The following is a 23445-nucleotide window of genomic DNA, read 5'->3' on the forward strand; positions in this document are numbered from 1 at the left end:
CGCACACCTGCACATCCGCACACACCTGCACACCCACATAATTGGCCTGCCCACGCGTGTGTATGTATGTTTGTGTACATATTTACGCCGCCCGCTACACACAGAACGCCAGCAACAACAACAACAACATGGGGAGAGATGTCAGCTAGTACGGCGTCGATTTGTCCCACAGTAAAAACTGATTTTCGAGGCGGTACCACCACGCCCACCGTCCTTACCCCATTGTATTCGTTCGCTGCTGTTTTCGGCGCTCGCTGAGTGTTTCGGCAACGGTTTAAACCTATGATAGTGGCCTTTACTGATTAATTTCACTATTAAAAAAAATAAAACACAACGCCTAGAGCTGGAACAAAAATCGATTTTAGGACTATCGATGTTCGGTTATTCACTTGACGAAGGCAAAGTAATCGAATGGATTAATCGTTCGTTTTTTATAATAATGATAATAATTACTGCTTTGAAGTGCAGTATAATCGGATTATAAGCAAAACAAAACTATCGATCATTGTCTACCTTATAAACAAGTTACATATTCGATTCTACATTGTTTTTTTTTTAAATGTTTCTTGTGCCAGTCCCAGTAAATGTCATATATTTGTCTCTTGCTAAGCCTCCAAGGAATGCTCTAGTGAAATGCCGTGAAATTATCGCATTATCCTTGAAAGTTTTTGAACTTTTTTGATTTTGAAAATGTGCGCCAAAATTGTTTTTAAAATCACTGTTAAAATGTTATTATGTTATATACATTACAGCGCTGCCAGACCTCGCGTATCTTAACCCAGGGTGGCAGCCTTCGATTTTGTAACGATTTATGATCTGAGATAAGGGTGGCCAAATCAAATTTAGGGTCCCTGCAATTATAAATTCCCTGGGTTTTTCCCTAAACCTTAGAGGTCCTTTTTCAGTATTTTATTATAACACAATTTATATTATCACGCAACCTTTTAACAATTTTATCCGTTTTGTTGATCGATGTTTTATCCAACCTATCGATAAGCCTCTTCTTCTTCTTCGATTTCATGAGGCGTTATTTATCCAACCTATCGATACGTTCGTATTGTAAAAAAACCTCTTTGGAATTTGGTTTATTTAATTAAAAACTGCCGGGAGACCTATGCGAAGGGCAAATCGCGGCCAGAGTTGTTGTTGCTGCTGCTGCCCAGCCGCCGTGCGATCGATCGGGGTACGTTTTCCGCCCAATTTGGGAGTGGGAAGCGATTTTCTCGCAGGTTTTTTTCCTTCGCCCAAACGCCGTCCCCCAAAACGGAATTTTGAGGTGAAAAAGTGATTTAGATGCATGGAAAATCGCTGGAAACGTGCACCTGCTGCCAGTTTAGCCCTTTTTCGGGCATTTGTGGTTGCAAAATGTGACGGCGACACACCTAGGCACAAAAAATATGCTAGTTATGCGAAAGAGAAAAAGTGCTGTGCCAGTGTGCGTGCGCGTGTGAGTGTGTATGCCGTGCATGTGCCTGTGTGCGTTTGTGTGTTGGTGTAGAAAACTTGTTATCAATGCGGCGCCTATGATAAGTCTCATTAGACATGTTTCTCCCACTATGCTCCGCATTCCAATTGCCGGACGCCACGGGCACACATACTCACATTCGGATGAAATGTACATTTTCTGGACCAGGGTGTTCCATTATGTTACTTGAGGCATTTCAGACATGTTCTAAAACATTTCACCCACTCAAAAAACAGATGGTAACAGAAGGTATCCCATAAAAAAAAGATAATTCTACAAAAAATATAAAACATTTAAATTCAAAATGAGTCAAAGGCACATTCATCTTATTTGCGGGATCAGCAACAAAGAGTATATCGTGCCGAGCATGTTCAATATATTGTATAGCCCGTTAGCACTAGGTATTTTTTACAAAGGATCCGTCCAATAAGAAAATAAGAAACTTCTTACTTTTGGTTAGCATTGCACTTTTGGCTCACTTCCTTAAAAGTGTATTTTATATGTTAGTTTTGGATGGATTATGGGTTTGGTGTTGCGGAACACTCTTAAGATGACATATTGTGCAATCCCGCTATAGCCCCTATATTTCCCTCTTTCTCTCGCACAGTCTGGCGGCCCCAACTAAATAATGTGGAACATGATGTGCGACGTAATGCCCACGATATCGGAGGATAGCATCTCGCAGCGCTCCTCGCAGTTCAGCGGGGAGGACGCCAACTTCGAGCAGTTGATGGTCTCCATGCTGGACGAGCGGGACAAACTGATGGACAGCCTGCGGGAGGCCCAGGAGCGGCTCGGCGAGACGGAGAACAAGCTGCGCGACGTCGAGAAGGAGCGGGACAGTCTGCAGCGCCAGATCAACGCCAATCTGCCGCAGGTAAAGTGGTTCTTCATATGCGCTATTCGGTTTACTAACCATCCTATCCCAATCGCCTCCAGGAGTTCGCCACCCTCACCAAGGAGCTGACGCAGGCGCGGGAAACCCTTTTGGAGCGGGACGAGGAGATCGGGGAGCTCAAGGCGGAGCGAAATAATACCAGGGTAAGGCAATATATTTACTTGTCAACAAGTGGATTTACTATTCAAACATCAACAAGTCGAATACTCACTAATGAAATTAGTCATGTCATAGCTAGAAACACTTGTCCTTACTATCTTCTACTAAAGTTAAATATTCTTTAAAGTGATTCTTACCTGGGTTGTCTATTTGAATATTTTGTTTATACAAGTGACCATACAAATGTTTAATAAGTTCATCCACAAACTGATGTCTGCATTAGGATCCATAGTAGTTTGTTTGCAAATAAATATATGTAGAGATAGACTCCATAGTAGTTCGTGTGCGATAAAATAGTAGGTGTGACAAGCAATGTAATATATGTAGAGATAGGCTTTCATTGGCTTCCGTAAATTTATTAATTGATTAATTGAACCATAGTTCGATTAATACACTTCATTGATACAGTTTTTATACTTAAGTTGACACATTAATATTACTGAGACACACGCGACCTTCCTCTGCTGATGCTCAATCTCTACTCGTCTTGCGCATTTTTCACGCTTTTTAACACAACAGAAAAATGATATGGAACAGAACAACTGATCTGTTATAAATATATTATTATATATTTCTTTCGATTATAAAATTAAACTTTAACCACATTTCTACGGTAGCTATATGGAGCTAATCTGATTTTTCGCGGTCATAGTGAATAATACATTTAATGCGTTTTGAAAAGTTAAAACAAAGCATTTGCATTATCGGTCACCGAATTAAGTATTACAAGTCCTTTCACTGATGTAATTCCCTTATTCCAGCTTCTCCTGGAGCATCTGGAGTGCTTGGTGTCCCGCCACGAGCGCTCCCTACGGATGACCGTTGTAAAGCGACAGGCCGCCGCCCAGAGCGGCGTCTCCAGCGAGGTGGAGGTGCTCAAGGCGCTCAAGTCGCTGTTCGAGCACCACAAGGCGCTGGACGAGAAGGTGCGTGAGCGCCTGCGTCTTTCCATCGAGAAGAACAACATGATGGAGGAGGAACTGAGCTCCGCCAAGGAGGAACTAGCCCAGTACAAGGCGGGCGTGGTGCCAGCGGGTGCGGGTGGTGCTGGTGGAGCGGGGAGTGCCACAACCGCAGCCGGAGGTGGAGGCGCCGAGAACGGGCTCAAAGAGAAGGTGCGTTCCCACATTGAAAGGCATTCAACCATGTCGGTCATAAAATGTTTTTTGTTTCTTCCAAAACTTTAGGTATCGGGAGTGGGTGGACCTGGCGGCGTCAATGGCGAGGCGAATGAGCTGAATGACTACGCGGCCAAGACCCACGAACTGCAAACGATCATCGAGAAGCAGGTGAGGACTGGCTCTGCATTTGATAAACATGTTTTGAAAAACCTTCTCCTCTCTTTTAAGACCTCGGAACTCTCGCAGTGGCAACGGCGCGTCTCTGATCTTAACAACAAGATCAGCGAGCTGGAGGAGAACATGTCGCGGGTGCAGAAGGATCATTGCAAGGCTCAGGACCAGTGTGCCAAGCTGCAGCGAGATCTACGCGAAAATGTGGCCCAGAAAGAGGATCAGGTGAGCGAATAATGTCCCTGTATGTTCATGGGTTTTAATCAATATGCCGATTTCTAGGAGGAGCGCATTACCACATTGGAGAAGCGCTACCTGAATGCTCAAAGGGAGTCCACATCGTTGCATGATCTCAACGAGAAACTCGAGCAGGAGCTCAGGCACAAGGAGGCTCAGCTCAAGGTGGGTAAAACAGTAGGGAATTAATGCTGGGTTTATGGTAAAGGCGGGCAGAATATCTTAACTTATGTATATTTAAGGGGATCGATTTTTTTGATAATTAATAATGGCAATCATCGGGGAACTATACAGTGTAAATCCAATTGTTTAAAAGTCACTCAAAAATTGATTTGTCATTCATATCCAATTTGTAATGTAAATAGATGTACTATTATTGCATCTGCTAGATTTGCAAAATATATCTTAAATGCTATAAAAAATGCTAGTTTGCAAAGCTATTGCTAGGGTATATTTGCCCTATAATATTTGACAAAGAAATCGATCCGTTCTACTTTTATTTGTGCCCAAGCCTGCTCTCTCATTAAGCTCCCCTCAAGCGTGACTAATCAATTGCATTTACATACGCAACAAATCCCCCCGACAACTAATCGAACACTCCCGCCCCGAAAACACAAACCACCGAACAATCCATGCCACTTGATCAATGCCGAATCCGCATCAGCTGCACGAGGAGAAGATCGGGGCCATCGAGGAGAAGCTGGAGCTCTCCGAACAGAAGCTCGCCCAGCATGCCAAGCTGCAGCCTGACATGGAGGAGCAGCTGAAGGCACGCATGGAGGCATTGACTAAGGTAGGAAACAAGGTATGCACTCGAACTAATATGCGCGCCGGACAGGTTCCATATGACAATTATCAACAATTATTATCCCGTACAACCTCAACTCTGTTTTATGTAATGCTCTTTTCCTTTGCGTACTTTCCACAACAAGAAACCACCACCAACAACTTGAACAACAAGTCTTTCTCTATGTACTATACCTTCTATGTTTCTCTCTGTACTGCACCAGAACTTAATACTCTTACGCACCCGAAACCTAATCAAAATCAGACCAAAACCCCTCTGTATACCAATTACCTTAAAAGGTTTTTAGTAACCTACTTTTTATTCTGAAATTATATATTTTCTTTTTAGAGAGACATATATATTTTTTTTGTATTAATTTTGTTTAATTTAAAAAATCACATAACTACGTAAATATACGTTACCTATATTTATACCCGTTACTCGTAGAGTAAAAGGGTATACTAGATTCGTCGGAAAGTATGTAACAGGCAGAAGGAAGCGTTTCCGACCCCATAAAGTATATATATTCTTGATCAGGATCACTAGCCGAGTCGATCTAGCCATGTCCGTCTGTCCGTATGAACGCTGAGATCTCGGAAACTATAAGAGCTACAATACTAGGATTAGGCATGCAGATTCCTGAGATTCCTGCGCAGCGCAAGTTTGTTTCAAAGGATTGCCACGCCCACTCTAACGCCCACAAACCGCCCAAAACTGTGGCTCCTACAGTTTTGATGCTAGAACAAAAATTTTAACTGAAATGTATTCTTCTAATCAATACCTACCGATTGATTTAAAAAAAAAGTTTGCCGCGCCCACTTTAACGCCCACAAACCGCCCACAAACTTCAAAAAATCGTTAATATGAACGCGGATATCTCGGAAAATATCAAAGATAGAGAAACGGGATTTCAGATTTAGATTCCGTAGGCTTGAGCGCAGCGCAAGTTTGTTACGCTAATATGCCACGCCCTCTCTAACGCCCACAAACCGCCCAAATCTGTGGCGCCCACAATTTTTATGCTAGATAAAAAATTTTAACTGAAATGTATTGGTCTCGTCAATACCTATCGATTGATTAAAAAAAAACTTTCTCACGCCCACTCTAACGCCCACAATGCTTAAATCTGTCTACCGCCGGTAGGTGGCGCATTTGCTGCTTGCATATCTCCATTTTCCTTTGGTCCCTTTAGCTGAGTAACGGGTATCTGATAGTCGAGGTACTCGACTATAGCGTTCTTCCTTGTTTTTTTATTATTTTGGACTATTTGTTTATTAAATTATGTTTTTCATGAGTTAAAGTAGTTGGTATACAAGAGGACTCACTCACTATTAGCTTTCATTACTAAACCCAAACTAACATTTCTCACTGCCACTGATAAAACCTTGTGAACAAGTTCATTAAACTCGCTGGCTCAAACCATTTGCAGGCTCAAGAGAGACACGGTTCTGCGGAAGACCGCATCCGGGGACTGGAGACGAACCTCGACGAGAAGACCAACGAGGTGGTAAGACTGAACCAGCGTCTCAAGATGAACGAGGAGCACAACCTGCGGCTCTCCTCCACGGTGGACAAGCTGCTCTCGGAGTCAAACGAGCGGCTGCAGGTGCATTTGAAGGAGCGCATGCATGCGCTGGACGAGAAGAACGCCCTTACCCAGGAGCTGGAGAAGGCGCGCAAGGTGGCCGAGGAGCTGCACCACGAGAAGAGCGAGATCATGAAGGAGCTGTCAAAGACGCGGCTGGAGATCGAGAACTTTAAGCGCCAGCTGCTACAGCAGGAGATCGCCTACAACATCCAGCAGACGGAGGCGCTCACCCGGAGCCTCTCGCCTAGCAGCGTGGTGGATCCCAGTGGAGCCTTCAGCCGGAGTAACTCGCACGCCAGCTTCGAGACGCACTCGTTGCGGCGCCAGAGCAAACAGCGCCTGTCGGAGGAGAACGCCCTGGTCCGCTCCATGGCCGAGCAAGAGTGGGAGAAGCTGCAGCAGGCAGCGCATGCCCAGCAGCAGGCCTACGAGCTGGTCGCCAGTGCTGCGGATTGCGACGATTCGGATGTCTTGTATGCTGCGGCCACGGCGGACATGATGTCTCCGTCGGGTCACACGGATGCCCAGACGCTGGCCATGATGCTGCAAGAGCAGCTAGACGCCATCAACAATGAGATTCGCCTCATCCAGGAAGAGAAGCAGTCGACGGAGGCACGGGCCGAGGAGCTGGAGTCGCGGGTGGGCAGCCTGGAGCACGTCAACCTGCTGTCTCGCGGTCGCTCCATGGACCGGCAGAGTCCACCGATGAGTGGGCGGAGCACTCCCAACAGCCCTCAACGGGATTTCATGCAGAAGTATCATACGGTAAGTTGCTTGTTTAGGTCATCTAAAGAAAATGCAGGAAAATAAGGTGTATGAGTAAGCAGATATTAAAGATCCTCAGAGATTTAAGAAAATTGAATTTGATTCCGTTATAATATGAGGAATTTTTAAAAATATCGTCAATTAAAATTAGTACAAACGTCCATAGCCCGATTGCTTTCCCTATCCTTAAAAATACCGAATAATCATATATCATATATGATTATCGTCTAAAACTTCAAGCTTAAAACCTTCATTGTTTTTACCATTAACCAATAAACAATATAATTTATTTATAAACTATTTATTTTTGCTTCCACTGATAGCTCAACTTGCCCGTGCTGTCCAGTGACGCCTCCCGCGAAGAGCTCCACGGCGGCATGTCCACCACAGGTGATTCGAGCTCCGGCGGAGCTGCCTCGCCACTGACCGCACGCTCTATGCGCCTGGAGCGCGTGGCCCAGGCCTTGGCCCACAGCCAGGAGGAGCTGAGGAGACGTTCGATTGGCCTCAATCCCAATGCTCCGGTGGCGCCCAACCACAGTGGAGGTCACATGCCGCTGAGCAGCCATAGTTACGGGCTGTCGCCGCTAAGTTCTCGTTACGGCAGCCAGGAGTCACTGCGTCACTACAACACCATGGGCTCCATGTCCATGCTGCAGACGCCCACTTCGGGCGTGTCCAGGGAAGCTGCAGCCGCTGCTGTGCAAAAGAAAAAGGGCATCAAGTCCTCGTTGGGAAGGTTCTTTAGCAAAAAGGAGAAGGTAAAGGGCGTGAAGGATACGCTGCCCGACGGCTCGCCCAGCATGATGTCCATTGGCAACCTGTCGATCGGACTGAGCGAGGTGGACTCCAACTACGATGCCATGAGCATGACTGGTGGCATGATGCCCCGCATTGCCAGCTCCCAGGGATCGAAAATAAGCAGCGTTGACTACGGCAGGCAGAAAAAGTAAGAATTATTTCTTTATTTAATAAAGTATTATAACCTTTTGTTTTTACCTTCCAGGGAGCATGACTATCGCAATGACTTACTGGGCGAAGCCATGAAAGCAGGCACTCCATTTGCCTTGTGGAACGGCCCCACCATAGTCGCCTGGCTGGAGCTGTGGGTGGGCATGCCCGCCTGGTATGTGGCCGCTTGTCGGGCCAACGTCAAGTCCGGGGCCATTATGAGTGCGTTGAGCGACACGGAAATTCAGCGGGAGATCGGTACGGATGCTGTGTCCTTATTGCTTTCGCTAGCTAATTATTTTCCCCTCAACAGGCATCAGCAATCCTCTGCACAGGCTTAAGCTTCGCCTGGCCATTCAGGAAATGGTTTCACTGACCTCTCCCTCGGCACCACAAACCTCACGGACCACTCTAGCGTTTGGTAAGATAATGTTTATAAAATTACTTTCTGTAATCTGTGGTTAATTATATTTATCCAATGATTCCGACCCGTTTGCAATGCAATCCATTAACTATTTGCCATATTTTTCCATAGGCGATATGAACCATGAGTGGATCGGCAACTACTGGTTGCCCGGCCTGGGCCTGCCGCAATATCGCACAACCTTCATGGAGTGTCTGGTGGATGCCCGCATGCTGGACCACCTCACCAAGAAGGACTTGCGAGGTCAGCTCAAAATGGTGGACAGCTTCCATCGGACCAGCCTGCAGTATGGCATATCGATGCTCAAGCGCCTTAACTATGATCGCACGGAGCTGGAGCACAGGCGCAAGATGAGTGAAAACGGTCTGTGTGATGTGCTAGTTTGGAGCAACGAGAGAGTCATACGGTGGGTGGGCAGTATCGGATTGAAGGTGAGTGTCGCAAAATTTAGAAAGAATGCAGCACAAATTAAACCTTTCCGTTTATAGGAATATGCCAACAATTTGCTCGAATCGGGAGTGCATGGAGGGTTGATGGCCCTGGACGAGGGTTTCGATGCCAATGCCATGGGTTTGGCCCTACAAATACCCACACAAAATGCTCAGGTTAACACTCAGTTGAACAGTACGTTCTGAATCAAATAAATAATACAAATCTTTCCGGATAGGCTCGTCAAATACTTGACACGGAGTTCAACAATCTGCTGCAGATCGCCACAGATCGCAGGCCGGAGAACGAACAGCGCAGCGCTTCCTGATGCAGTTACAGTCCGCCCACGTCTTCGGTGGATGAGTGAGCACCAGCCGAAGGGCGGGACAGACAACAGAAGCAACCTACAACAATAAGAGCGTATAGACCATGGGCAACGTTTCCTAAACCGCAACAGTAACGACAAGCAGAACTAAAAGAGATGGATGAGAAATGCTAGCAGCAACTAAGCCACAAAAACTCTAACAAGAAAGACGCAACGCAAGAGACTCCCCAGCATGATGCACGTCTAATCCACATATTTAATATATATAAATACACGCATAGTCACATAATCCATAACAAGACAATGTATACAAGACATAGCACATACTCTTCATAGGACATACGTAGTTGCATTGGCGCCGAGTCGCTGCCGCTGCCAGGCGTGTACAAGTTTTAGAAGCTAATCAGTTTTCGATTGTAAAATTATTATTGTATTTTTTTATATATAGTGTAATTGGGCTTGCAATAGACTAACAGTATTTTGTTTTAGATGATGCAGAGGTGGACAGAGATGACAGCGTGCTTCGAACCAAATTCGTAACCAAACTTGTTTGTTATATAATTTTTATGGCATTTTGTACAGTTTTTAATTTAATCCAATATTAATTTCTTTTAAATTAAATCAACTAACATACGCTTTACATATGACATTATCGTGTTTCTGTTTAGGTGTTTTGTAGAAGGCAGAGACGGCGTTCCAATTGAGTTTATAAACTGAACAACATGCACAACAATCAGGCATACATATATAGAGTAACAGCTGCATATATATACGATTTATACATTATAATAAATCTAATTATTAAACATTATGAAGCATACGTGTAACTAACAAGAAAGTATTAAATGTGAAGTGAATGAAGGGGAAGGAATGTGTAGAAGTCGCAAGCGCCCATTGAAATCAACTATTTACATACTTATATATACGAGATCATTTAGTAATCGAAAAAGCTTTAAAGGCGAACTAAACCTAAACCAAAACTCAAATCTTAGCCTTTGCTTAAGCCCCTAAAAAAACGAATTTCTTTGCTCATTGGCTTGAGGGAATTCGATCTTCAATAGCGAATAAAATCTTTAAATATTTTTAACGATCTACTCACAAAAACTAAAAGCATATCCATTGTTTTTCAAAACATAGAAATCAAAAAAAATTTTGTTGCAAGCGCGGCCAGTTGAATCACGAAACAAGTCTTTCTATTCTGTTACAATCCCCTTTTGTACTAACCACTCTATTTAAGTTTCGCATGTACTTACTTGTCCCCTTATATGTTTTAAGCACACAAACTGCCACATAGCAAGACGTACACAAGAAATCATCCACACCATCTAAAATGTTGGGTTTGGGGTCTTATGTACATTAAGTTTAAGTTTTTACTTATTTGTACGAAAAACCAAAATTGAAACTACCCTGCAGTAAAGTTCATCGCCTTTTTGGCGGAGAATCATCTCCCAAAAGTTGAACACTAGTGCTTAATCATCAGTGATTTTGTTCGAGAAATTGTGTTGATTTTAACACTAGCATGTCCTACAAATCATCAATGAAAAAGTCATTACAATATCATATCCACTTCATCACCATATTCATCTCCTTTACTTTTAAAGAGAGATCGAGAGAGAGAAGGTTGATTGAGGGGTGATTTTGAGCAGTGATGAATTGAGGAACTGCAGGGTAACGCTTGTCTTTAAGTTGAAATAGAGAAAATAAAAAATCAGTAAAAATGAATACCATATACTTAAATTAATTTATAAAACTAAAATATATATTATAAAAATACTAACAACAAGAAAATACTTAATGAAATTATTTCAACTGTATTAGCAAAATTAAAGAAATAACACTGCGTAAAAAAAATTATAAAAGCTCTAAAAACTGAAAACTTATTTATGTATGTAACTGTAGCATTATCTAAGTAAAGCAAATATGATGTGTAACCTTAATTGAATAACTACTAATCCCAAATATTAAGTTGATTTGAACAAGGATTGGTTTAATTGTTGACTTTTGTTGAAAATTCCACAAGAGGAAGTTTAAAAATGAGCGTAACTAAACTAAATGCATAACCTAAATATAAAATTGATTATCATACAAACATATGTAAATATATTTATACAATATTGTGAACATGAAAATTGAATGCAATACAAGCAAATTAGGCAAAAATTCCGGTTAGGAGTTTTTTATATGTACCATATATATTTGAAAAAAGGAAACCAGCAAACCACAAAAACAAATGAAGAAAATATAACTACAAATTAAAATTTATTACAAAAAAAGCAATCAAACGATAGTGTTTTTCTATGCATGTTGGTTTTCCTTGGTAAACACTTACCTATTATTTAGGCGGTGAGATTAGAGTGACAAAGTAAGAGTTTTAATTAAGATCTCAGAAACTTGAAGAGCTGGAGAAAAAGAACTGGATGGGGACCAAGTTTTACAATTTTTCATTCCATTTCAATACTACATATTTTAAAGATTTGTAAAGATTTTATAAAACTCGAGAACGTTGGGACCCTTTGTATACCTCTGGAATTTTTTAATCAAGACACAGCTTGACCCGATTTCCATTTGAATTTCTATTACTTTTTTTAGGAAGCCATGAAAGTAGCATGCTTTGATATCAATGCATTTATTTCAACTTCACACTCGTTTCGTCAAAGGTTTTCTCCCTTTTTTGGTCTCAAATTTTATTGTCTATGCGAAGAAATGTTTTTTAAGTCAATCAGGACATTTCGTTAGTACATGCTATACTGTTAGAAACTGTTTGGCTCCTGCTTCAAAATTCCACGTTAATTGCACGGAGCAATCGGCTGCTTTGGCAACTAGCCCACTTACTCACCAATCCACTACCCCTTTTCGGGAGAAGGGGTCAGCTCGCCGGCACAAGGACACCCCCAGGAGACAGGACACTGAAAGAAGCGACAGGGACTGGGATTCATCGACGGAGTTGAGGGAGGAGAACAGGAGCAGCAGTTAGCAGTATGACGACACAGAACACCACGCCGGCAGGATTCACCGGGAACCGCAACCGCTACTACAATCCCGTCTCGAAGATCCAGTCGCTCATCCACAACCTTGATGCGGAGCTGGTCCAGCTGTGCAAGCAGTGCTCCGTGCAGAAGCCACTCGCCAGCCACAATACCAACAGTGCGCTCGGAAGCCACTTTGCCTCGACCTTCGGAGCGCTGGGTGGTGGCTCCAGTTCCCTGGGAGGCGGCAGCAGCAATCACTACCGTCCCGAGAGCATTGGCAGCCTGTTGGCCCGCGCCCGTGTCTCCAATCCGACGACCAGGAGCACGACCACTTCTCCCTTGGCGCCGGATGCCCAAAAGCGTCAGATGCGCAATGTCTACCGAACCCGTGTGATCGATGCCTACCGCAATCGGCGGATCTTTACCGTATACGGAAACTACCACACGGTGCGACGGGCTCTGATGCGAAGGGGCTGGTTGGAGAAGCTGCCTGCCTCGCGGCACGCCAAGCTGCAGAGCATGTCCGAGGACGCGCTGCTGGAGCACGCCCGCCGTGGCAACGACTACGAGGCGGTGGTCATCTCCAAGATGATCAACCACTTTCCGGCCTTCTTCATCTGGCAGGGCAAGGGCCAGCGCGACCTGTGCGCCGAGGTCAGACCCTTCCGAAACCGGGTGCGTCGCAGCCAGTTCCTGGACTTCTCCACTAAGGTGGGTCTGGTGGGCTGCGCCGAGCAGGAGCGCTGGTATCGCGAGGACGGCGTCTGCGGGATGAGCTACCCGCGCTTCTATCGCCTGGGCGGTAACAATCTCGAGGAGCGCATGGCCTTCATCGAGGACTATCAGCAGACGCAAGCCCGATCCCTGCTGCTCTACGTGCGGGAGCACCATCCGGTTGAACTGATCAGCGAGAATGGAACCATATCCAGTACCACCCTGGACTTCGCCCTCGGAAAGGTGAAGAAGATGGTCCGCCATGCGGAGCATTACTCCTTGGACGATGCCCGGATAAAGCCGCCGACTCCCGCTGAGATCGTTGAGAACCAGACCTTCATGGTACAGTCCGCCGATGTGCTCAAGTCTAACGCCAAGTTCAAGGTCAGCGAGAAGGTGATGACGGAGTACGCCCGTTTGGCGGGGCTGTACCTGGACCAGATCGAGTCCCTCCGGCCAGACTATCGATGGGACGGCAGCCGCAATCTGTGGATCCTCAAGCCCGGATACCAGTCGCGCGGCATCGGCATCGTTATCCGCAGTTCCCTCGACGAAATCCTGCAGTGGACATCAAATAACCAGAACAAGAAATACATTGTCCAGAAGTACATAGGTGAGTTCACAGAAATACAAGGGTGGTCAAAAGTATTTTCACAAAAAAAAAGTTAAATATATTCATAATTTGAACTTACATCTTGTTAACTTTGGCATCAATGGAAAGGTAATTTAAATGCCGTTTGAATGATACAATACATTTCTTAACACATTCAGTACTTATTGAAAAGGACGAATTTGTGTGAAAATGTCCTTTTTGAATTTTTTTCCTCGACTTGAAAACTTAAATTTTTTGATGCAAAAAGTTTCTTCAAACAAAAATAATAGTAACTGCAAAAAGAATTTTTCAAAAATCATTTTGCTTATATTTTGTATGATTTTTTGAAGGTGACAATGTCGGAAAAAATTTGTATGAAAAATAGAAAAATATGGCTCAAATGCGTGTTCCTAACCATTTTCAAAAAATCAAAAAAAATATAAGCAAACTGATTTTTGAAAAATACTGTAAAACAGATATGGAAAATTGTGTTTTGTCAATTCGACATATCAAAGTAATACGGGGTATTTTTGGTGGAGAGATTTCTATACCACCCCGGATATAGTTATTCAAATCGACTATAAAAGGACTATATAATTAAAACAACGAGACTTAGAATCTAAAGAGAATCTGAAAAAATTATAAAAATATCTACACTTTAGATATATAAAATCGTTTAATCGTTTTTATTAAATTTTGTGGAAGCATGATTTTTAACACTACATTTTTAGAGAGTTTTAAAGTTGTTGTTTTAAGAAATATCATGTGTGTTCCGTTTAATAAGGAACCATTATTGCCTTTTAATGTATTAACTTTAGATATATATAATCGTTTAGATGATTTACTGTTTATTTACAATTTCGTGGGAGCATGTTTTTTTAACACTAAATTTTTAAAGAGTTCTAAAGTTGTTTAACAATATGTGTGTCTCATTTAACAAGGAACCATTTATGCCATTTAATGTATTAACAAAGGTATACCTACTTTAGTAGGATATTTCGAGTTCTGAAATGAATTACCTCCCCAAACGTATGCCTCTTTCTCCAGAGCGACCCCTGCTGGTCTACCGCACCAAGTTCGATATCCGGCAGTACATGCTGCTGAGCATCACGGACACCAAGGTGAGCATCTGGACGTACCGGGACTGCTACCTGCGCTTCAGCTCGCAGGAGTTCACCATGGACGACCTGCGCGAGTCCATCCATCTGACCAACAACTCGGTGCAGAAGCGGTACAAGAACAAGAGCAACCGGGACTCGCGGCTGCCCAAGAACAACATGTGGTCGCTGGACCAGTTCAAGAGCTATCTGCGCCTAATGGGCGCTCCGGATGGGACGTGGTCGAAGACCTACAACGGATTCAAACAGAACCTGGTGGCCGTGGTGATGGCCAGTCTGGATGAGACGGAGCTGTTGCAGAACGCCTTCGAACTGTACGGCTGTGATTTTATGCTCGACGAGCACTACAACCCCATACTGATCGAGATCAACTCCACGCCGGATCTCTCGCCATCCACCGAGATCACAGCCAGGATCTGTCCGATGGTCCTCAAGGACTGCATCCGAGTGGTGGTGGATCTGCCGAAGAACCCCACCGCCGCCACTGGACTCTTCGAGCTGGCCTTCGAGGTCAACTACAGCATAAACAAGGGTGCCGACGGCAAGCCGCTGGAACTGAATGGCAAGCAGATGACCCTTTTCGAGAACATGCCCAGGATGCGAAACAGCCCCAGGACGCGGCTCCTGCGCAAGATTCTGAACAACGTGAAGACCACCAGCAGAAAGGTGGAAAAGGTCAAGGAAGCTCATGTTAAAAATGTTAAGACTGCCACTGTCAAGATCTCAAAAAAGAAAGTAAGGGGCAATTTAACAAATTTTGCTGAAACAAAACTTACAAAATATATTTTAAAACCTCTTATAAGAGAGAGTAAAATATATGCATATAAAAGATTCTTTAAAAATCATCACTTTAAATTATACGATTTTTAAATTACCTTTTAATACCTTACTCTTATCTCCTATCTCCAATCCTTGACTTGTTTTATAAAAGTATATAACATCTTTATAGAAAATGGCTGCCTCAGTTGAAAGTTCAAGCACATCTTCGGTTCAGCCATCATCGCAGAACTTGGAGCCCAAGGTCATTCTGAATCCGACAACTCGTGAGAACCTGGCCCTCCAATATACCGCCCCAAAGTGAAGCTAAGCTGCAGAATTTACAGAACTGTTTTAGTAGTACTTATGTGTACGGAAATATGAATAAAACAAGAGGCAAGTTTTTCACAACCATTGTACGGGAAAACATTGAAACGACCTTCCTATTTTTAAAAACAGACTGATCCCAAAAACCCGGCCTGCAAATATGAAAAGTAAGTGAACATAATATAAGCAATTAGTTACTGAAAATATAAACATTTCAGAATCGTGAGTGTGCTCCCTCCATGCGGCAATGGTCCCCAACAATATCCCAACCGGTAGTGGAAATCGATAACATTTACACACAGTATCATCAATCCCAAATCTATTTGAGTTTATTCAATAGCTAACACATTTACTAGATCAAAATACAATAACATCCGCAAGTTTATATAACGATTTTTCCAATAAACTCGTCTTTAAAATGTAAAACAAATATATATATATATGGTTTTAAAGAGCTAAGATAAGATTTTTTCCCTAAAAACAGCTTTTAAGAAAAAGTAGTAATATATTTAATTTGCAGTTTTCTTAACACCTTTTTATAATCTTTGTTTAAATTTAAAATAGAATGAACACCTATTTTTTTATGAAGATTAGTATTTTCTTTTTAATAATAACGCTTTTAAGTTCGCTTGTCTAAATACATACGGCAGCTTATTCACAGGGTAAATGAAAATCTGTTCCTAGGTCAGGTAATAGGTATTAATTTATTTGATTGCCCAGATGAGGCATACATATCCTAGGCAGTTGCTTGTCTGATTGAATTTTATTGACCCATGGAGGCAGTATTGGATGTCTCAGCCCACCGGAAGTGCTGGCGTGGGAACGGTCAGTGTGGAGCTGTTTAGCTTGTTGGCCAGCGCGGTCCGAGGACTCATCATCTGAGCCTGGGAGAGCTGCAGCTCGCTGGTGGCCTGCTTCAGAGCCGCCACGATGGGCTCTCCTCGATGCAGGGCCTGCACGGATATACTTATGGGAAGCCTGGGTCCATTCGACTTCCGGCCAAAGGTCCGGCCAATGGCGTGCATGCTATCGATCTCGGATTTGGTGCGACTGAAGCGACGTGTGGGCAGACTGGGAGCAACCAAAGGTGCTCCCTTGGAGCGGGATGCGGAGTTGGAGGAGCCGCCTGTTGTGGCCGCAATGTTGCGTAAACTGCGCCATTTCCGCTCGCTCAACACCGGGGCCGTGGACACGGTAGCCGCTTCCGGTCGCGTATCCTGCAGCGATTCATTTCCGGCGGCCGAATAGTTTTTGATAAGAATCTTGAACTTTTTCTCCGAACTCTCCACGGGATTTGTGGAACTCAGTCGGGGTCCACAGCTACGCTGTCGTTTCGGTGGCAGGGCAGTGCTCGGGATCGGTTCACCCGGAAGAGATCCCGCCGTATTGCGCTTGTGGGAGGCATTTAGCAGTTGGGTGATGGAGCGACCCGCCTGCTTGAGGATATAGGGACTCGGTGAACCGGACGGCGGGGCCGTGAGAACAGGAGCCATTGAAGGCGACTTCTGCGGCTGCTGGCTGCACAGGCTGCTGCGACTGCTGCTCAGCGGCTCCACCATATACTTCTCCATGTACTCGGTGGCATTGAAGGTGGGCATGGCTCGGTGGATCCGCGAAATAGTCGTGGCCGGATGGATGACGGCCGACCGCTGGCGGTAAACGCTGCTGGTGGCCAGCGAGCGCTCCTTTCGCTGCTGCTGGTAGTAGTAGTGGCCATGACCACCGCCGTGGTTAACCTTTTGCAGCACCTGCTTGCCCTTGACGAACAGGTTGAGGCCCATGTAGGCGGGCGTGGGCGGCACCACCTGGCGGTAGGCCAGCTCAAAGTTACCCATATCCGCCTTGGGATCCGTGCGACGATCAATAACAACTGCAAAGGATCGGAATATTTGTTTACAAAAATTATCAATTTGATTGAGTAACTAGAATATATGGGCATTTTCAATTGGAATATTCGACTCTATATTTGAACTCATGATAATATTTTACTTGCTTTGTAAGAAATATTTAAAAAAATCCATAAGTTGAAACACCACGAAATGATTTGGGTATGAAGGTTAATAACTGATAAAAAGAGATAGTCTTCTCATAATTCTAGCTACCTAAGGTTAATAACTGATTAAAAGAGATAGTCTTCTCATAATTCTAGCTACCTAACATAGAAATGTAAATTAAGAATTTCTATCTTTATGATTTTGATTATCTTTCGATTGCCTTGCTTTCTCCGGTACCCCATTAACATAGACTCACCCTTAACAACATCCTCCAAGCACTGTGGACACATTCGCGCAGTCACGCTAGTTGTGGCTCCTAGATCTGGACTGGAGTTGATCTCGATCAGCCAGGGATAGAAGTTCTCGCAGATCATGAAGTCGGCACCGAAGAGCTCAAAGGTGTTGGGCCGCCGGTCCATGTTCTCCTGGGATGCCAGCATGCAGCCCACGATGGCCTTGCGCATCCCGGGGAATATCCGCTCCAGCCACATGTTGTACTTTCCGATTTGCCGCAAATACGCCTGAAAGGAGTAGCAATCCCACATGTTCTCGCTCGGCAGTCGCTTGTCCCGCTTCCCGTTCGTGTACTTCTTCTGGATCGCGTAGTTGGTCAAGTGCACCGATTCGTGGTGGTTGCTCAGGCTATACTCCTGCGAACTGAATCGTAAGTAGCTCTCCCGGTAGAACCACACCACTAGGGGCTATGGATTGTGTTAAAGGGATTAGTCCTCGCTAGCTTGAAAGTTGTTGGAATTTGACTCACCTGGGTATTGGTTATAAGAAACCACTGACGAATATCGAATTTGGTTTGGAACAGGATCAAAGGGCGTTCTGCAGGTTTAAGGGAAGTAATTAAAAAATTAGTCTTTTATTATCTCCTTAGAAAATGAAATCTTAATTCTAGTCACTTTTCGCAAATTTATATTCGTTATAAATGTAAGTAAAATTTATTTTTTATCGCCTCAGTTATACATTCATAACCTTTTATTAATGGTAATTCAAAATATTTTTCAATTTGCTTATACAAGATTAGATTATCGGAAGTGGGTGATTAATATGATTATTTTTTCGTAATATAAAAATATTTATTTGGCTATATAGAACACCCAATAATGTTACCTGAATTAAAAAGATAAATTCTCGATACAACAATTCAAGGAGACAAAAGATTTTTTCTGTCAATGATGACAGTATAAGGAATTCCACTTTCCTTACATGCACATTCTAGCAATTCCATTTCCTTATTGACAATCTTTATTCTAACCAAATAAAAGCCTTTTCCGTTTGGATTAAAAATCAATGATATCCGGCAAACCTGTTGCAATTCACGAGGCAGACAGAAGCCGTAAAGCAAATTATGATTGCTGCCAGCAAACGAGCACGACAACGACAACGGCGGCCAAAGCAATGATTGCGTTTTTAGGCCAAATATTTATGCATTTATGTAGGCTTTGGAGCCAAAAACTCTTTGATGTAGGAACCCATGGGCGTGCGTGTGGGCACCACAACTGACGTTTCGAGCTCCTCGAAAATGGGGCCTACGTAGAGCATAGAACAAAAACAGCAGCTCGAACAACAACTTTGGCACCGTCCTGATTTACGACCTAGTTCCCGTGTGTTTGTTTATATCGTTTGCTAGCAGGACTTGAAATGTTTTAGGTCTGCACTTAAGATGCTTAAGTCGGTATCGATTGGCAAGGTAAAATCGGTATCCAGTTAAAGATAAAGCTTTGCGCCAGAAATGTTTATTTCTTTAAAAAATCAGGATTGAGATTTGTCTTATGTGAAATCAATTTATTTTCAATTCATATTTTTTTGATAGAATAGAATTAGTATTTTTTTTGTAAATTAAAAGTTTAATCTCAAATGTTTGTATTTCACTTAAAAAGTTATTAATTTAGTTTTTAAAACCCTCTCCTTTCCTCGAAAAAAAACTATACGATAACATTTAAGAAAGTTGTCTTTAAATATAAATGGACAAACGTTCGAGTCTAGACGAGCCGTAAGCCTCATTTGCTAGACTCTACTCATATGATAGCTCTTAGTTTAACACTTAAGGTTATCGTTATATAACTTAATTTATAAGGTAGTTTTTAATAAACACATTCTGTTTTTGGGACTGGAATCATTTTTAAGAGACCCGCTTATATAGGGGAATCTTTTTTACTACCGACCTACAAATTTAGAAACTGGTATTGAATATATAATAACCCATTTCACCCAAAGCAATTATCAATTTTCTGGTAATCCTGCTGGGTTCGTATACTCACCTATGTACTTTTGAACCACATAGCGGCTCTTGGAGGCAATCGACGGGTTAACCACGCCCAGTATTTTCTTGAGATTGTCCATAAGGATAATGCCCCGGCCCCGGCACTTGTTGGCCGGCTTGACGATCCACAGATTCTGATATCCATCCAGGCTGTACTGCGGCCAGTGAATCTTCATCTTGTCCACCAGCGTGAGGCAGCTCTTGACCATGGGATCCAGCCGTTGGCCACCATCGTGCTGGATGCGTGCGTCCTCGTTGACCAGCTGCTGGTGCTGGAACAGAAAGGCGTCCCAGTCGTGCTCCCATATCTTGGGCGGATCCTCGAAGTCAATGTCGTTGTGTTGGCAGCTGTCGAGGAACTCCACCAGACGCTTGTAGGCGAAATCTATCGAGGAGTAGGGAATCTTGCCGCTGCAGGAGAAGACCGCATCCGAGCCCTGCTTGTGGTACCTGCAGAGCATGGCCCTCAGGAAGGCCACGCAGGCGGTGAGCTTGAAGTTCTCGATGAACTCGCCTAGTTCCTCGGGACTCCAGACGTTGTAGCACCTGGGGAAGTACATCTCAGCGGTGCCCTCCTCGAAGAACCAGTGGAAGTCGCGCAGCTGGCTGCAGAGGCCTTCCTTGGAGGTAAACGGCGCCCGGTGGAACTTATTGATGGTCATGCCGGGATTTTTGGCCTGGTCGATGTAGTCGCACTTCTCCTTGCGGTTCGTCCACAGAAAGTCGACGGGCATGTGCTCCAGGAACCGGGACATGATGTTCCTTTCGCATTTCAGAACATACTGCCGCCTTGTTTCGCCCGCCTTCCTTTTGGGCAGCCGCTGGGTTAGGTCCTCGTAGGTCATCTGTCCCGCCGGCATCACCTTTCGGTGCACGTCCAGCTTCTCCACCCAGCCCCTCGTCAGCAGGGCGTTCCTCACCGAGTTGAAGCAGCCGCGGATGGTGAAGATCTTGTTCTGCTTGGCCGCCTCCTGGGCCTTTCGCCGCAGCTCGTTCATCCGCTCGGTGGTGATCCAGGTGCGCCTGGCCACGTAGTTGGTGGGTGCGCCCAAGGGACAGGAAATCCTGCTTGGTGGTGGGGCCTTCGCTGGCTGGTTCTCCTTGTTGCTGTTGTCCGAAAGGGTAATGGAGGAGGTGGAGGAGTCCTTTAGAGTAGCTGGCAGACCCACCTTTGCCGGACTATCACTCTGGGCGGGTGTGAGCTGGATCACAGGCACCGTCAAGGGAGCCACCACCCTGCTGGACGGCGTGGGTGGTGGGGCGGACGGCGGGGTGACTGGCTTTTTGGCCGACGTGGCACTGGCGCATTTCTGGGGCGGATCCCGATCCCCTTCCCTCACCTGATCCCTGCTGCGATGCGGTTCACTGCTCGGACGCGTCTGCATGGCGGAAGCCTCGCCAGCCGACTGAATTTCAGCACTTGGCACTCGGACTGGGCCACTGGGTGAGTGGGTTGTTAATTCGCGGAGTTCCCTGGCAACCATTGAGCCAGAAATAAGTTCACAAGTTCACTTCGGCAACGACTCTATTAATAGGTACATGCTCAACTTGGTTGCTTCCTGGGCTTAGCCCTTGCCTTTGGTCGGGCTCCCACACTCGCTGAGATACTCTCGAAGTCATGTTTCCGGCTACCTATATGAAATCGTCTTATGTAAAACCATATAAAATGTAAAACATTTTTGAAGATTCGACTGAAATTATAAAAATTGATATGTTTTGGTACTTTAATCATAGTTTTTTTGGCTATTTTCGATATCTGTAAAAGATTTAGTTGCTTAAAAATTCAATTTCCTAAATCAAAACTATAATATTTATTTTCAGAGATTGGCTTAATATACTTCCTTTTTTTTTTGCTAGTGAGAAGTTTTAGCCAACTCCATTTGTTTAGCAAAACACCCTCAAGAATTTCCATCGAATGTGAAAATCAGAACAGACATGATAGAAGCCTTCCTATTAGCTGTATGCGTGTTTTAGTTTGGGAGCATAGTTTTTGCACTTTTCAGGTTGGGTTAGGTCGAATGGGTATAAATATTTGTGACGGTTACCAGGCGATGTAAGGTGACATAAAAATGACCTTCAAAACTATGTATTTGGAATGTCGTGATTCCTTGAAGGAGTGAAAATGTTAAGTAATTGGATAAATTAAGAGATATAAAGGTAAAAGACCGAGGAATAATGCCCGGCTATATAAATAAAACAAAATACATTTATAAATAGTAAGTTATTGATAAAAAACACAAAATATCTCAACCGTTTAGTGCAAGCTTTAAAAAATAAGCTCATAATTGGAAATTATTTAACCTATCCGATAATATTGCCATAAAGTGCGACCCCTCCTAGTGCTTTCCCTCGTTTCAAGACCCTAAACGAAACATATGCTCCTCGGCACCGAATAATCCTCGTCATGTGAATGATGTTCTTGCACGATACCTGTTTGTTTTCTCCGGTTCCACGGAGCGGTGGGTGTCGTCGTCATCGCTGTTGTTTGGTGTTGGTGTCATCGCCGGCGTTGTCGTCACTGGGAAGAGCGTTGCCTACGTCAGGGGCAGGGAATCAGTGGAACCAGGGACCGGAAAAGTCGACTGAGGAGGTGGTTTGGACTGCTTGATGGATGTACTGCTGCTTGCCACGACGGTCTTGTCTGCGCAATTTGTGCAATTTTCGCATTGGCGAGGAAAAGGGAAACTTTTCAATTATTTGTAAAATAATCAAGTTAACTGCCACCACAATCAGAGCGGGGACTGAGCGATTATTGGGTTACGCTGGGGTTACACGGGTGCCTTACGTCAGTGCCATGTGCTCCTCCTGCTCCTCGGTTCCTTGTGGGAGGTATCTGGTTCAAGGACAATCCAGCCGCAAAACTTGATTCGTAGCGGTTTTTGCACGGGTTTCAGCCGGAGTTGTGGCAAAGTTGTTGTCAGTGGAACGACCAGCACACGGCAACACCTTCGACAGGAGCCGGAATCCAACTCCGGTGTCCTTGCGTGCCGACAAAGTTAAGAGACCGCCTCTCCTTTGCCTACTTTATTTGCATTGCATTAAAAAATTGCCTGGTATTCAGACTCTCGTGGTTGGCTCACTTTCGAAGACAGTTGTTCTTGCAACTGGGGCGGTAATTAATTTCGGTCGGGGCGGGACGGGGTGATATTCCGGAATGGGCTTAAGGCCTGGTAATTTGAGGTAATGCGCCAGATTAAGTTTATTTACTTTAGAGGCGGAACTGGTTAAGAATTCCACCAGATTTGGGTCAGGGAGTTTGACAAGACGAATGTGATACGCTTGAGCAATATTCTCATGGCTTCAGAAATCTGATATACTTAGAGGATAACACTTAAAATCGGATTTGAAATTATTTTAAATATATTAATATTATTATATACACA

General features: G+C 44.2%; 3 protein-coding genes across 5 annotated transcripts; 2 read left to right on the forward strand and 1 right to left on the reverse strand.

Moving 5' to 3' along the window:
* Positions 1–1037: 1037 nt before the first annotated feature.
* On the forward strand, positions 1038–9967 carry LOC119546633 (liprin-alpha-1). Of its 3 annotated transcripts, none has more exons than XM_037853075.1 (15): positions 1038–1183; positions 2073–2342; positions 2405–2506; positions 3284–3637; positions 3710–3811; positions 3872–4039; positions 4097–4216; positions 4716–4856; positions 6268–7191; positions 7515–8140; positions 8198–8400; positions 8456–8563; positions 8678–8997; positions 9055–9171; positions 9234–9967. In XM_037853075.1, the coding sequence occupies exons 2-15, from the start codon at positions 2094–2096 to the stop codon at positions 9321–9323; spliced, it is 3624 nt and encodes a 1207-aa protein (XP_037709003.1). In that variant the 5' UTR covers positions 1038–1183; positions 2073–2093; the 3' UTR covers positions 9324–9967. The 3 variants fall into 3 exon arrangements, with proteins under 3 accessions (XP_037709003.1, XP_037709004.1, XP_037709005.1); XM_037853076.1 differs by having other exon boundaries at positions 4716–4844; XM_037853077.1 differs by lacking the exon at positions 4716–4856.
* Positions 9968–11949: 1982 nt separating this feature from the next.
* Positions 11950–16224, forward strand: LOC119546918 (tubulin glycylase 3B). The gene is made up of 5 exons (XM_037853547.1): positions 11950–13616; positions 14643–15448; positions 15663–15865; positions 15929–15963; positions 16015–16224. Exons 1-3 carry the CDS (start codon positions 12299–12301, stop codon positions 15792–15794), a joined length of 2256 nt encoding a protein of 751 aa, XP_037709475.1. The 5' UTR covers positions 11950–12298; the 3' UTR covers positions 15795–15865; positions 15929–15963; positions 16015–16224.
* A 104-nt stretch (positions 16225–16328) lies between these two features.
* On the reverse strand, positions 16329–21643 carry LOC119547268 (tubulin glycylase 3A). The gene is made up of 4 exons (XM_037854050.1): positions 20061–21643; positions 18554–18621; positions 18047–18491; positions 16329–17666 (listed from the first exon to the last, which is right to left on the reverse strand). Exons 1-4 carry the CDS (start codon positions 21544–21546, stop codon positions 16591–16593), a joined length of 3075 nt encoding a protein of 1024 aa, XP_037709978.1. The 5' UTR covers positions 21547–21643; the 3' UTR covers positions 16329–16590.
* Positions 21644–23445: the final 1802 nt, after the last annotated feature.

Source organism: Drosophila subpulchrella, chromosome 2L (genome assembly GCF_014743375.2).
Source record: "Drosophila subpulchrella strain 33 F10 #4 breed RU33 chromosome 2L, RU_Dsub_v1.1 Primary Assembly, whole genome shotgun sequence".
In the NCBI taxonomy this organism is placed as follows: domain Eukaryota; kingdom Metazoa; phylum Arthropoda; class Insecta; order Diptera; family Drosophilidae; genus Drosophila; species Drosophila subpulchrella.